General features: G+C 43.8%; 2 protein-coding genes across 5 annotated transcripts in view; both read left to right on the top strand.

The window, feature by feature from the left end:
- The first annotated feature begins 3,951 nt into the window (after nucleotides 1-3,951).
- PDCL2 (phosducin like 2) lies at nucleotides 3,952-10,886 on the top strand. Its single transcript, XM_005433637.3, is given in 9 exon segments — nucleotides 3,952-3,960; nucleotides 5,253-5,373; nucleotides 5,838-5,890; nucleotides 5,892-5,929; nucleotides 7,099-7,102; nucleotides 8,481-8,620; nucleotides 10,184-10,392; nucleotides 10,728-10,785; nucleotides 10,787-10,886. Coding segments are annotated over 9 exon segments (732 nt in total).
- A 3,095-nt stretch (nucleotides 10,887-13,981) lies between these two features.
- The window catches only part of CLOCK (clock circadian regulator), a 68,032-nt gene continuing 66,787 nt past the window's right edge, over nucleotides 13,982-15,226 (top strand). For 2 of the 4 annotated variants that reach the window (XM_055709934.1, XM_055709880.1), the window contains exon 1: nucleotides 13,983-14,154. The gene's annotated coding sequence lies outside the window, so the exon portion shown is untranslated. Of the gene's footprint in view, nucleotides 14,155-14,907; nucleotides 15,073-15,226 lie in introns of those variants that run through there. The other 2 variants (XM_055710098.1, XM_005433606.4) reach the window with 2 other exon arrangements.

Genomic DNA, 15,226 nt, shown 5'->3' with positions numbered 1-15,226 from the left:
AAAGGGATGGCCTCAGAGGTGGAAACCAGCTGAAGTTCTTTCCCCTCTTCTTACCTGCTTCTTTTCCCCTCTGCTGTGTCTCCAGTTGGACTGGTGCAATTATTTGTGAACTGAGGATCTAGTTATATATGACCCCCGGTCAAAACTAATGCGAGGCCTGCCACAAAACGCTCATTGTATTGTATTGTATTAAATTAGGTGATTTGTTTCAGTTCTTCCCACAACTGCCTTACAAGCAGGCAGCGGGAGGCACAGGCCGCGGCTGGAGGGCGAGGCGGGGACCAGGGCTGCCCTTCAGGCACACCCGCGCCCCGCCGCCGCCTCGGGGGGCCCAGGCGGAAAGTGCCTCCGGTTTGAGGTTTTGTTTGGATTTTTTTTTAATTTTGCTTGGTTTCTGTTGTGGGTTTTTTTTTTTGTCTTCCTGAAATTCTTGTAAACGGGATCAGTTTTCTCAGCAATAACTTAAGACCGCTGGCTGGAACGGCCGGGCCGGCCACCCCGCCCCTCCCCGCGCTCCCGCCTCCCGCCGTTAGAACCGGTGAGGCCGGGGCGGCCCTGTCACCATCGGGTGAGATGGCGGCCGCCGCGGGGAGAGGCAGCGCCCCGGCGGCAGCCGTGCAGGTGGGCGGGAGGGTCACCCCAGTCCCGAGCTGTCCGAGTGGGGCAGCAGCTGAGGCCGAGGGCAATGAGGGACTTGAGGTGGGGCCGTCAAGGAAATGGGGCAGACTGCAGGCGGGTAGTGGGGGGAGGTGCCGAGCGAGCGCTACAGAGCCACGTCGTGCCGGCCGGGGCAACCGCCTCAACGGAGGCAGCCGGAGAGAGAAGGGGCCCGCGCCGCGGCGGGTGGCAGCGAGGTGGCACCGAGGTGGCACCGAGGTGGCAGCTGGCGCAGGGCCCCGCAGGGCAGAGAGCCGGGCGGCCGCCTGAGGCCACCTCAGACCTGGCGGGCGGGAGGGCAGATTGTGGGGGGTGCCTGGTGCAAACACACCAGGAAACCTGTGAGTTTAACTGTCGTTACAGCCCTGTAAGAATAATGAAATATTACACCCTGCTAGCTTGACAATTATAGGTGTAGCATATTTTAAAAACATTGAGAATTTGTTTCATGTCATTCGCCAAAAAAACAACCCCCCCTGCAAATCAAGTTTATTTGAAGAGTTAGGATTGGCATTACCCAGCCTGTGGGTTTCCCGACTTTCTATGTGCATCACCACTGGCAAAGCTGGTGGTAATTAACGTTATCATTGGCAACAGTGACAAGTTTTGTGAGTTTTTTTGCTTGAGATTGTGGCCTGCTATTAGAGTAATACTGCTTCAGCGCTCTACCTTCAAACTCCAGTTTACATGGGATCACTTCTGTCACTGCCTGGCTTCTTTGCACTCTTCCCATCAAATATCTTATGAATTTTTTGACACATATTTTCATATATTTCATATATTACTACAACCTTGAGCTAATCACTTAACACCAACTTTTTAAACATTGATTTAATTAAATCTGTTTAAAAAATGATAAAAGGTTTGCTGGTTTCTGATCTTCTCTTCCTTGACACTGGAGTTCAGATTTATGAGACGCCATCTCCTGTTACATTTACTGTGATATAGGATTCTTGATTTTTTTTTTTTTGCTTTTACATTTGGTAGATCTAACAGCATCTAGAAAATGTCTAACGTACAACTGGTTACACAAACCTATTGAATGTTGCAAACATTAAATAGAAATAGTATAAAATAGCCCATTTATGTGAAATACTATGGAAAGATTTTATGTAGGACCTACATATACAGAAAAACACAAAGTGTCAAAATCATCCCTGGCAAAAACTGGCTAGAGCTTATCTTCTAAGTTACCTACATTCAAATTGTGTTTCAGTAGTCCTTTTTGTTGCATGGTTTTGAAATTATATGTCCAGTTATGATTATGTTTTTTATTATGTTTTATAATGCCTTGTGATTCTTCATAATCCTTCTACTGTGGAGAAAGATTTGCATTCTGTGAAGTGAGGAAATCTGATCTTGATTTAAGTCAAGACATCATACACTAAAGCACTTCTGAGGGTGGCAGAGTGCCTATCACTCGTGTTTCTTCAGTGTTTCCCTTGGGGGAGTAGGCCTCTTAGTTCTGTGGATTTTTTGATACCCTGGCTGTACCTAAGTAAAAATTTGGCTTTGGTGAAGGGTTGAAAACTTGCAGTAAGACTCAGTGTAGGACTTTTTTATGTCCTATTTATCACAAGGCATTATAAAACATAATAAAAAACATAATCGTAACTGGACATATAATTTCAAAACCATGCAACAAAAAGTAAACCCTAAGGAATTACAGTGTAACAAAATCTGCATTTGGGTTTTTCCTATTCTAGACCCATTAGTGACCATGTAATTAATTAGAATATATATGGAGCTTCTCTTCTATTCTTTCCAGTGGATTATATAAATTACTTTTCAATCAAAGAAGGGGAAAACATAACTTATTTTTAGTTCTTCATCTATGTTTTCATATGTGGATAAAGTAAGTTTGCTAGTATATTTGAAAGACTTGGTGATGAAATAACCATGTTCTTAGAGGTAGAATGATACAGAAAGTAATTTTCCAAATAGTATAACTATTTACAATGGAGTTGTCATCTGTAGTCCAAAATCTGGATACTGGAGCTTTGTAGAAGGAACCAAAGTTTTAAGCTATGAAAACTCTTCCTTACCATAGCAATAAGGCACTAGATGTTTGCAAAGCTGGAGTGCTCTGCTAGTAGTGAATATTGGTAGCAGTACCCTTGCCTGCAGTCTGCTGAGCACATGTAGTAGGAGCGTTGGAGGAACTACTGCCACTTCCTTCCCACTCCAAATCCTGCCAAGCCCCGCTTTCTTCCTCATGGCAGAGAAACTGGCAGAGCCAAGTCTTCTTGCAAACCCACTGTACTTCCGTGGGAGTGATAGCGTGATTCCATTTACTCTCTTTGTGGATTTCCCAAGTATGTTTTCATCTACAGCACTCTTTTTAGCTTTGTGAAATTCCTGAGGCTTGTGTAGCACTTGATCTTCATTAGAATTTGTTTTCATTCAAATTCTGTACAAGATCTTTGTTGGATAAAAACGAGTTAGCTGTAAGCTTGAAAGGCCAATGCAGTTCTCATGGGCATGGTAGTAATCCAATGGAAATCTTGGATGATTCCTTAGGTAAAATTATTGTAATATACTTCTTTTTCATTTGATGCTGCATTATTATGGAGTTATGAATAACACTAAATATTTCTGATACATACGTATTTATACAGAGATTTCTTTATGGAGGTTTTCAAACAAATCATTATTTCAGGGCCAAAAATACCACACTTTTTGATTAACAACCTGTTTTAAATTAAATCTGCATTACTACTTCTAATCCATATTTGAGGCCTCCTAATGTGTTGCTATTCTACCATTCTGACGGCAGTCCAGTTGCAATAAACAGATTCTTTTAATGTAATTTCAGTAGAAATGCAGTCTTATAAATAGCATGCAGTTCCTTTATCTTAACTGTTTAATTAAAATTACCACAAATGTAGACTTAACACCTACAGAAGTCCTGTGCTACAAATTTGGTGTATGAAGTAGCCTATGTTGACACATTAATATTAATAATTTGTATAAAAATATTTTTCTTCTTATTCTAGGCATTGTTTTACATGTTTATTCACAGTGTCAATACCTTGTTCATAGTAGAAGCATAAAAATACTGATACAAAAATCTTGCCTGTATAATGCTGTATTTCTTTAAGTATGTTTGACTAAGCAGCATATAGTTTTGAGTTTCTAAAGTAGGTTTCCATATATCTTTTAGACAATTTTTTAGCTGATATTTTGGAGACAGATTATTTTATCTATGCTTACATTTTGAGTTTTCTTTCTCTCTTATTATCTTGCTGTTTTCTGTTAATAAGTGAAAAATTACAAATGAATATTCATAAGAGAATGATTGTGGTGAGTTAACCTTGGTTGGACACCAGGTGCCCACCAAAGCAGCTCTACCACTCCCCTCCTCAAACTGGGCAAGGGAGAGAAAATGCAACGAAGAGCTTGTGGGTTGACATAAGGACAGGGAGATCACTCAGCAGTTACTGTCATGGGCAAAACAGACTCAGCTTGGGGAAATTAAGTTTAATTTATTACCATTCAAATCAGAATAGGATAATGAGAAAGAAACAAAAACTTAAAAACCCCTTCCCCACCCCCTCCCTTCTTCCTAGGCTGAACTTCACTCCCAGTTTCTCTGCCTTCTCGCCACCAGTGGCACAAGGGAACGGGGGTTCTAGTCACTTCATTACAGTTGTCTGCTGCTCCTTCCTCCTCCAGTGCAGGACTCCTCACACTCTTCCCCTGCCTCAGCATGGGGTCCCTCTCATAGAAGACAGTCCTCCACAAACTTCTCCAACATAAGTCATTCTGATGGGCTGTAGTTCTTCATGAACTGCTCCAGTGTGGGTCCCTTCCACAGGGGGCAGTCCTTCAGGAACAGGCTGATCTGGTGCAGGTCCCCCCCAGGGCCGTAAGTCCTGCAGCAAACCTGCTCCAGTATGGGCTCCTCTCTCCTTGGGTCTACAGGTCCTGCCAGGAGCCTGCTCCAACATGGGCTTCCCATGGGGTCACAGCTTCCTTTGGGCATCCACCTATGCCAGTGTGGGGTCCTCCATGGGCTGCAGGTTGATATCTGGTCCACCATTAACCTCCATGGGCTGAGTGGCACAGCCTGCCTCACCACGGTCCTCACCATGGGCAGCAGGGGAATCTCTGTTCTGACACGTGGAACACCTCGTCCTCCTCCTCCTCCTCCTCCTCCTCCTTCTTCACTGACCTTGGTGTCTGCAGAGTGACTGCTCTTACACAGTCTCACTCCTCTCTTCTGACTGCAGTTGCACAGGGTTTTTTTCCCCCCTTCTTAAATATATTATCCCAGAGGTGCTACCACCGTCCGGTGCTGATGGGCTTGGCCTTGGCCAGCAGCAGCTCTGGCTTGGAGCCGGCTGGCATTGGCTCTGTTGGACACAGGGGAAACTTCTTGCAGCTTCTCACAGAAGCCACCCCTGCAGCCCTCTGCTACCAAAGCCTTGCCGTGCAAACCCAATACAATGAAGGTCCGTGAAGGTACTGAAGCCTTTAAGTAATGGTGTTTTGTTATATTCTTACTATATTCCAAAGTGAAAAAGGGCTGGTTTTGATTTTAAAAAAGGTGCATAAGACTGATTTGTTGATTTAGTTTCATAATATCAAAACAGGATCCAAATGAAGATACTGAATGGAATGACACACTGAGAAATTTTGGAATTTTTCCTTCAAAAGAAAAACCGAAAGATGAAATTGGAGAAATGGTTTTACACTTGCAGAAAGAAGCAGAAGGCAAGTAAAATTAAAAATACATGCCATTATTATGACAAAATTTTAAAAGTGGAGTTATTTTCAATAATGCTTTTTGTAACCACCATCGTACAATAATTTTATGTTATTTTAACTATTTTCGTTTTGTTATTTTAAAAAGAATTCTGAATTAAACATACAACACAGTGACAAACTTTATGGCAGGTAACATATGGATAACAGGTTTTTAAAATTTCATAAAGAAACCGGTCAGTATAGGCAAGATTCACATTCTTAACAATTGGTAGTAATCTGCTCCTGTATTTTGTGTTTTCCTGTATAGTTATAGCTAAATAAATTTCATTTTTTTCTGTCTCTTACCCAGAGCTATGCCAAAGTTGACTAATTTCTGAAATTAGTAGATCTTTATCTGTCATTAGTTCCATGTCTATATAATACTTTTCATACATTTAAAATGTTTGCAGACACTTTGGAGAACTTCCTAGTGAAACCATATGAAAGAATGAATCTTGAAGAATTGAAGGAAGCTGAAGATGACTGATGACAATGATGATAGAAAAGCTTTTGAAATGTACAGGTATAGTAAGATACTTCTATCCAGATTAATAGTGCATGTCACTATTGTATGTGTACATGCTCCTGAAAAGTAAACTCAGAATCTTTTGAATAATAATGTCGGCTGACTGACACAAGGGCCTTTTTTCACCTTCTGCTCCTTTGCCAGCAGATAGAGGGCACCAACTTTCCTGTCCTACTTCTTTCTGATTGCCAGTGGCAAAGAGAAGCAGTTTACACCGTATTTTACCTTGACATTTTGTTAGAACAGAATTATTTATTCTGAAAGCTGGATATTTGAGAGAGAAAGAATAGAAGGGGCCACAGTGGAAACCACTGTTATACATCCTCAGTTCTGCTGAAGAAATAGTACGGTACTGTATGTTGAGAGGCATTGTATGTCCGAAGGGTTTATCTAAGTTACACAAGTACAGTTCATTCTCTGTTTGCTTGATTAAACTGTACTCCTCACTTTGCCACTCTGAAGATATTCTCTACCAGTCTTTAGGAGTCAGAACAACGATGATTAACGCTCAAAGGAGGAAGTTCTGTATCACATTTTCTCTCTCCTCTTCTGGATAGCAGTTTCTGTGGATTTCAAGCCAGGAAGAAATGGACAGAGGGTTGATCGAGAGTATCCTTTCTCTCTCATGTTGCACAAGAACACTAGAAAAAACAGGGTCCCAACATACATGGTTCCAACTTTGTGAAAGATACTGTTGTGTGTGTGGAATGCATGCCACCTATATCAGGATGGCATGCCATTAAAGAAGAAAACTGTATTGCAGTGCTGGAATCAAACTGTTTAGTATTTTTAATTGATAATTAAATAATTAATCTCAGTATTATGAGCAAAATACATCTTTTGTATAATTTTGTGTAAAGCGAAAATACTGCCTTTTGGATAGCACTTATTTCTGGCACAATATGCTTTCTAAATATATTATTGAAATAAAAATGCAATATAAAATGTGTTACGAATTACAGTTTCACTATGTCATTCACTGCAGTTTCTCTGCTAGAATGGTGGTAGTTGATAAACTTGTGTGGTTTTGAAATGTGTTTATCAAGTCAACCGAGGACTCCTAATACACAATTATTGTGTTTATTTTGCTTCTTATCCAAGATTAATTTTAATGGCTTTTATATTTCTGACTCCATGAAAATAGTCATTTTAAGTTTATATTGAAGGAAGGCTCAGGGGAGATCTAATCAATGTCTATAAATACCTGAGTGGAGCGCATAAAGCAGCCAGAGCCAGGGTGTTGCCAGTAGGGCCCAGTGACAGGACAAGAAGGGCACAATCTGAAACATGGGAGGTGTCCTCTGAACATCAGGAACACTTTTTTACTATGAGGGTAACTGAACACTGGCACAGGCTGCCCAAGGAGGTTGTGGAGTCTCCATCCTTGGAGATGTTCAGAAGCCATCTGGACATGTTCCTGGGGAGCCTGCTCAGTGCACACCCTGCTTGAGCAGAGGGGGTTGAATCGACCTCCAGAGGCCCCTTGCAACATCAGCCATGCTGTGATTCTGTAGTTCTGTGATCTATCATATCCTGTTCTTAGGCAAAACTTTACTTAGCTATTTATTAGGCGTACACCAATCATTTTACTTACAATACCATGCAGGGTCAATATGTTTTCTGAATTCAGGTTCAGAAAAATTTGACACCTTGTATGGAGACTTAGTAATTTTAGCTACACTGGACATACACATGTATATTTTTGTAGGCGTTTTACAAAGTCCTCTGCTGAGTTCTGCAGAGCTTTGTACTGTAAATAAGAAAAATGAGACATGCAGTTTACACAGAATAAAAAAGTTAATGTGATCAAAACTTTTCCTCTGCCTAGAATCTACCTGTACTTACTGCTCTTGCATTATTAAAATGACTAAAATAATTCTAATGCTAATGCTGTATATCTAGTGCTGTATTCTCACAGGAAGACAATAATTCACATAATTATGTGGAAGTTGTGAACCTAAATTGTCATGCATTGTTGTTAGAGTGTAAAACCATTGCACATATATTATTTAATCTTTTTTTGAAAAGCCACTTTTATAGTGGCTTTCGGTTAGTAAAATTAATAGTTGCTTTTAGTTCAACAAATCTCAGTAAGGCATTTCCCTTTTCTACCTTGCAAGTATTTTTATAGATGAATACTGCCATCTACTGTTTTTACATTCCAATTTTCTTGAATATTTTAAAAATTGTCTGGTGTAAGTACTAGTAGTTCTTCCTCAAACTAATCTCATTTTCAGAATCATAAAAACAAATAGTACCTGCTTTATTTTTTCTTGCTTTGTCTGAAATGATAAACCCTTGTGCAATGTTACTTGTTTTCCGTATCTGATACTGATGAACTAAGAAAATGTATTTTAATGTTATCTTAATTTATATAGATTAGCATAGAAGCCTTTCTAGCTCTGAAATTATGTTAGAAGACCTTGAGCTAAAGGGTTACTCGAAGTGCTTTTTAAGGTAATCGAGAGAAATGCACTAGATATTACTTTAAAATGCATTTTAAATGTTCCAAAATGCTTATTGTTATAATTATGTTTTAATTATGCAGAAACGCATGCAGGAATGGAAGTGTCTTCAGAGGAGGCCAAAGTATGGGGAGCTAAGATAAATTTGTGGAGAGCAGTATGTAAAGGAAGTTAAAAATGCTCCAGGCGATGTTTGGGTTATAATTCATCTTTATTGGTCAAGGTAATTACATTCTTGTTTGTGTTGTTGAATTCTTCAATATAGAGAATTGGACTGGTAAGTAAAAAGCAATACCAAGAAAAATGAAATACAGTAAACTAATGAAAAAATTGTTTGGAGGCAATGGAATCACAGAGCATGGGACCTCCTTGATTTGTTGATTTACTAACTTGCAATAGTTAATCACTTTCGTTCAGTTATATGAAAGATTTCTTTGCTGCGTGTGCTTATCACCATGCACTTAACCTCACTGAGATTTCTGAATTTCACTGAGTGTTGTCCACTATCTGTGTTAAAGAAAGTTTGCAGATTCTTTTCTCAGCAGGAGTGCTCTAAAGGGATTATTCTACCTTTATTTCCCCTTCAACTCAAACAAAGCAAAAGCCCAATAGGAAAACTCTCAGTTATGAAAACTGAGCAAAGCTAGGGAATTTGTTAGTTTATCAGTTCCCCAATAAATTCTCTAATGATAGCAGAAGTTGTGACAGGATCCAGCAGAATGTCAAAGCAAGTCCATTAGTTTTTGAAAAGCACAGAGAATTATTATGGAATGTTGAATGCAGTTTTTAGATCCAGAATAGATTTGTCTTTTCCTTCTTTTTAAGCCTGCAGGGAGAAAGCATCTTTGATTCTTCTCAGTTGTCAGGAATTGAGTGTTATTTCCAGAGGCAATAGAACAATCAAATGAGATTGCTTAAATCACAATAATTTAAACTTACAGGTCTGAAGAAAGAAAAAAGCAGCTTTTCTTGCTTTTGCTTTTGTTTACTGGAGAACTAATTCTATACTTTACCATTGCATAAGTAAGAGTCTGTGAGGAAAATCGTAATTTCTTAGGAATGAATAGGAGATCTCTAAAGTCTCATATGGCTTGTAACAAAACTGCCTGCCCTGTCTTTGCCAACGAGAGGGTACTGCTGGGAGTCACCGAGGGTCCATAGGCTAAATCAGCTTCTCGAGCTTCAGTTAACAGTAAAGATCCGCACTTCTCAAAGGTTAACGGGATGCAGGGGATCAAAAAAATTCCATTGTTTTGGAGCGTGTGTTTCTTTTTTGCTGAAGTTGATACAGTGATCGTATTGCAAATAGTAGCTATGAAAGTAATGAACAAGCCTATGGTAGTAGTACGACTATATTGGTTTCCCCAATGTTACTTTTTTACTAAAAAATTCACAATTTCACTAAAAGAATGAAGTAAATAAATGTTAAACTGAAAGCCAGTTCAAATAAATTGAAGTAAAATGTATATTACAGATTAAAAGATCTCATTTGAACTCTACAATAAATGGGACGGAATGAGCTGAGGCACAACACTCGAAGCATCTAGTAGCGATACTCACATATTTGATAGATTGTGTCCATTATGTATCTGTACTTGGACAGCTCTTTAAATCACGATTTTAGAAGCAGTTAAATAAAACTTGTGGTGCAATTCTTGTAACAAATTAAAGGCAGACTATAAGAAAAGGTATATTTATTCTTCAAAGGCTTTATTTTTAATAACTTCCATTATTTTACAAATAATGTACAGCAGAAGTGTCATCATACTTTCTTATTCTTTTCTAGCATCCTGATGTGTTTGCTGGTTAATGAACATCTCAGCCTGCTAGCCATAAAGTTTCCAGAAGTCAAGTTTCTCAAAGCCATTGTGAACAGCTGTGTTCAGAATTACCATAACAGATATTTGCCCACAATACTTGTATATAAAACTGGTGAAATAAAAGGCAGCTTCACTGGAGTAGCTGAATGTGGGGGAATACGTCTTAAGGTGGAAGGTATAAGAAATATTTTAAAACAATTCATGTTATAGAAATTTTATGTTTGTAATCATTAGATCTAAAGATCATTGTTTAAAGGTGGAGAAGTTTTTTGATTACATTTGCAGAAAAAAAAGTCTACAAACCCCAAAGAATTCATGTAATTCTGCAGTAGGAATACTGGATAAGCATGGATATTTTGCAGTTTCATGGTTATAGATATTTTACTGAGATAAATAAGTTGTCGCAAGGGTGGCTCCATTTTTTGTTGTTGTTGAGATGGATCTTGGCCTTAATAGAAGTCTTTTTCCTCTTTTGTAATTATCAGAACAAATTGTAATTTGTTGTTACAGAGCTCGAGTCAAAACTAGCAGAAGTTGAAGCAGTAGAAACCGACTTAGAAGAAACCCCCCAAAGACATTATGAGTAAGATGACACTATCAGCACAAAATATTTTTGCTCATGAAAACACCAATACAAAAAGCTGTGATACGAAACGCTGTGTTGCTTGAGAAAAATTGAATGCAGATCATTTTTTCTGACATAAATTAACTGAAATACTTTTTTTTTTTCTCCTTTGGCAAGTCTGAAACAATAAAATTTTTTTGTTTCCATTGTGGGTTTTTTTGTGAAAGAAATTGACATAGTGAATGAAAGCCATATTTACCTTTAGATATGTATAGATGGCTGTCACTGACACAGAGAATCTGGATTCTTCATTTCATACAAACTCTGCTTAAATGGAATGGGATAAGGAGGGTAGTAACTGGTAGGTTCCAATTCATACTTTATTATTCCTTTTAGCCAGCATAAGTAGAAGATACTCCTTTAATTCACAGTGAAATGACTAGTGGAACTCTGCTCAAAGTACCTTCCGAGTTCCACCCAGTGAAAAGGTGACAAAGACAATAATGTGTATAGTGATATAAAATCAGGATTTGGCTCTGAATCCATTGACTAACAGTTCCGTTTGTTTGACATGTGTTCAAGAATTTTCTCCAGTGTCTAGGATGATCTTCCCACTCTTTTAAAACACTGACAGTTGGATCAGTTTTTCCTTCCTAATAAAAATAAGTATATTCTTAACAAAACTGTTTACAACTGTAGATAAGCAAAACTACAAGAAAGCATGCTCCCGATTCAGGTAGGTGTTACGCTCCCATGCATGCAAGGTGTGAAGAGAGACAACACGCTATCTCTACTTTGTTTTTCTGAAGAATTACTACTAGTTACTAAAGATCTTGTGGCAAATTTGATATATGCAGCATGATGTTATTTTTAGCCTCCTGGCTTCTTGACTATATTCTAGTTCTGATAATTATGCATTTTTATTGAAAATATTCCTGCATTTTCTCCTGGATTTTTCCATTCCTGCTGTATCCTATTATCTTTACTACATTTCATCATAGGAACATTATCTATGCTTTGCATGAGTAATGAAATGATTAGTTTTGTTTGTATCACATTTTCCTCAATTGAAAGCTAGAAATAGAGTATGAATCAGTAACTAAGAAAGTGTTTTTATCCTAATGCTTTTTAAAATTCCTCCAGCGGAAAAACTGAGCTCATGGTTCGCTCTTTAGCAGCGTTACTGTTAAAGAGGTTCCTATCCCTACAATACCTCTGCATAAGACTTCAGTCACAAGGTGACTCAAATGGGGAAACTGACCCACCTGAAAAGTAACCCAGAAAAAAAAATCCATGAGATTTTTGCAGCCAAGTCAAATTCCTTCATTCCAGACACAAACACTAATGAGGCTTCTACAGATACACATTTGTAACTACACTTTTAGATATATTGCTGTTTAGGAGATGAACTGAAAAATAAACAGCCTTGTCACTGAGAAAGAAAACTCAGAGTATTTACATACTATTACCACTGAGCAATGTTTTATTTTACAGAAAACAGTTCGCTGCAATGTCTGCTGCATGCAGAGCAGGTTTATGCAAACATAACTGCTGCATATTTAAGCATATTCCACTTCTGTAGTAGGCAGTGTGGCTGGAATCTGTTACAGCTGTACATAAAGACCTTGCAGTATCAGTTAGTCGTCTCTGAGTAACATTTACGATACCTGATGTTTGTATTTATTAGCTGGGCTTTTTCACAACTTTCTCCACAAAGTCGGTAATATGGGCTCATCTTACAGTTTTTGTAAGCTTTAATATCACACAAACACAGTAACACTTTTATTATCAGAGACAGTCTTGCAAACTCCTATGATAGCTATGATGCTGAAATGATACATTTTTCCAAACAGATCTACATCTCGTCACTGTGTAGCGACATAGCCTGCCTAAAAAATCCTTCAACCCCCCATACAGGGCACTTCAGTCAATCGAGTTCACAATTACTTTTACCATGCCACCACCCCCCCAAACTGTAAGCAAATGAGAAGCACTGACTTAAATCACGGCTTTTCAGTCAGAAAGCAGCAAACTCATTTGCTGTGAGCCTTCCATCAGCTTGGTGGTCCAGAAACCTCTCAGACCGCAACAGCCAATGTTAGTACTGTACAAAATAAATTGTGCAAACCGTGTAGTATTAGTACAGTGTCTTAGAGATGCCAGAGTTTTATTAGGTGCTGAGATTTTAAATTCAGCTAGAGTCATTACTTATTTTTAACGTTAGTAAGACTATTCTATAAAATTGGTATCAACAGCATTGCACGCTAACAAAAGGCCCGAGACGGTCAAGTCTGCTCTCTGCCACTCTGTTAGTTTTACCCTTTGTGCACACCGATAAAAGAAACCACCGACCGCCGTCAGGGTTATTCGTATCCCTGAATGACTCGTGCTGGCACGTCCGTTCCCCGGGAGCACCCGAGCTGCTGCCGGCTGCCCTCTGGGAACGAGCGAACGCGCCGCGCCAAGCGCTCAGGCGCTGCCCGGAACGGCCGTTCGCACCGGGTTTACCGTTCGGGCAGGGAGGCCCCGCCGAGGGCTCGGCCCCGAGCTCTGCGCCCGCCCGCAAACCCAGCCCCGCAACACCCTGGCTGGCGGCGGCCGCCCCGCCTGTGCCGCAAGGCGGCCTCGCTCGCAGCCTCCCGCGGCGCCGCTGCCCGGAGGCGGAGCGCGGCCGGGCGACGACCCCGCTCGCCGGCTCCCCACCTCGCAGCCCGGCTACCGTCGGCCCGGTGAGCCCCGGGGCTCCGAGCCGGAGACGCGGCGCTACCAGGTCCGGCCGAGTCGGGCTTCCTCGATCCCGAGGCGCCCGGACGCGACCCCGCGGGAGCGCCGCCCCCGCGGCCGATGACCGATGGCCCACGCCCCGCCCGGCAGCGCGGCCGCCGCCATTTCCTCCTCGAGCGGAGCGGAGCAGCAGGGAACCGGGTGAGGTGAGCCGAGGTGAGCCGAGGTCAGGCAGGCGCGGCGCCCACTGCGCCTGCGCGCCCCCCCGCGCCCGGCCCCTCCCCTCCCCGCCTCGCCCCGCCCAGCCGGCCGCGGGCGGGCGGGCGCGCACGCGTGGAGGGCAGGCGGCGGGCCCGGGCTCGCCTCTCCGCCCGCCGCCGCCGCGCCGCGCCTGCGCCCTGGCGGGGCCCCGCGCGCGGGCCGGGGCGCTCCGGCTTGCAGTGCGCCTCGGCGCACGCGCGGTGGCGCGAGGCGCCGCGGCTGCCGGCGGTGGGCTCGGCGGCGCAGGCGCGGTGGCGGGGGACTCCCGGGCCCGGCTGCTGGCGCTGCCGCTGGAGGAGGCTCTGTGCCGGCGGCGGGCTCGGGGCAGCGCGCAGGGAGCGGCTTTCGCCGGGAGAGGTCGGGCGGGCAGCGGCCGCGCGCGGCCGGGTAAGGAGAGCGCCGCGGGGCGGGGCGGGCGGCTCCGCCGGGCCCGGCTGCGGCGGGGGGGGAAGGCGGGGGACGCCGCGGCGCGGGGCCGTTGAAGTTTGACAGCGCTGGCGGGTCCCCCGCCGCCGGGGCAGCGGCGGCCCGCGGGGAGGGCAGCGGCTGCCCTTGGGCAGGGCGCGGGCCGGGGCGGCCGCCGCCGGAGACGGGGGGCGCTCGCGGGGCACCCGCTAGGCCCGGTGACCCACTTTGCTCCTGTCACAACTCCCGGGCACGTTTGGAGTCCTGCCCGCCTGGCCCTGCGCCCGCCCGGGCCGCTCCCGCCCCCGCCGCCCGGGCTGCTCCCTGGCATCCCCCGCCGCCGGGCCGAGCCGTGCCGAGCCGAGCCGAGTCCCCGGCCCCTCGGCGGTGGGGCGGGCAGAGCCGCGGGCGGCGCCTCCCCCCGGGGCACGTCCGTCGCTCCCCTCCGTGGGGCGGCTCGTCTAGCGGGTGCCGGAGGGGCTCGCCCGGCCCCGCTGCCCCACGTGCGGGGGAGCTGCTCCGTGCAGCGCGGTGAGCGGGGAGGGTGTTTACCGGGCGGGCGGCCGCCGAGGGACCGCGGCGGCGGGTGCGGGCCCGGGCCCTCCCTGCGGCGGGACGGCGGTGCGGGGCCTCCGGCGGCGCCGAGTGCCGCTGCGGCAGGTGGGCTGGCGCTGCGGGGCTCAGTACGCACCACGCTGGATTATGTTTTTCGCTCCGATAACTTTATTGCCGTGCCTGCAGCGGGTTCATGCTGTTAAATGGAAGGATTTCTCAGTAGCTCCCGGTCCTCTCCCGGCTTACGTGCATCCTTGGGATCAGTGTGTCAGACACTCCGTGTGTGAAATATGACGAGCGAGGGGCTGGAAATCCGTGGCACTTCGGTTTTGTCTTTCTGTTAAGGTAGATTCGGATTCTCGGTTGGCTTCACTTTCAAATTCCTGGTACTTCAGGCCTGGATTTGAAATGTATTTTTCATGAGGAAGAGTGGCCGTGTACTAATCAAATGTATTTGTAGCAAGGTATTTTTATAAGGCCGTTGTGTTCATGTTTGTGT

The sequence above is a fragment of the Falco cherrug genome, chromosome 1, assembly GCF_023634085.1.
Source record: "Falco cherrug isolate bFalChe1 chromosome 1, bFalChe1.pri, whole genome shotgun sequence".
Lineage (NCBI taxonomy): Eukaryota > Metazoa > Chordata > Aves > Falconiformes > Falconidae > Falco > Falco cherrug.
This window is presented reverse-complemented; position numbering and strand designations above follow the sequence as displayed.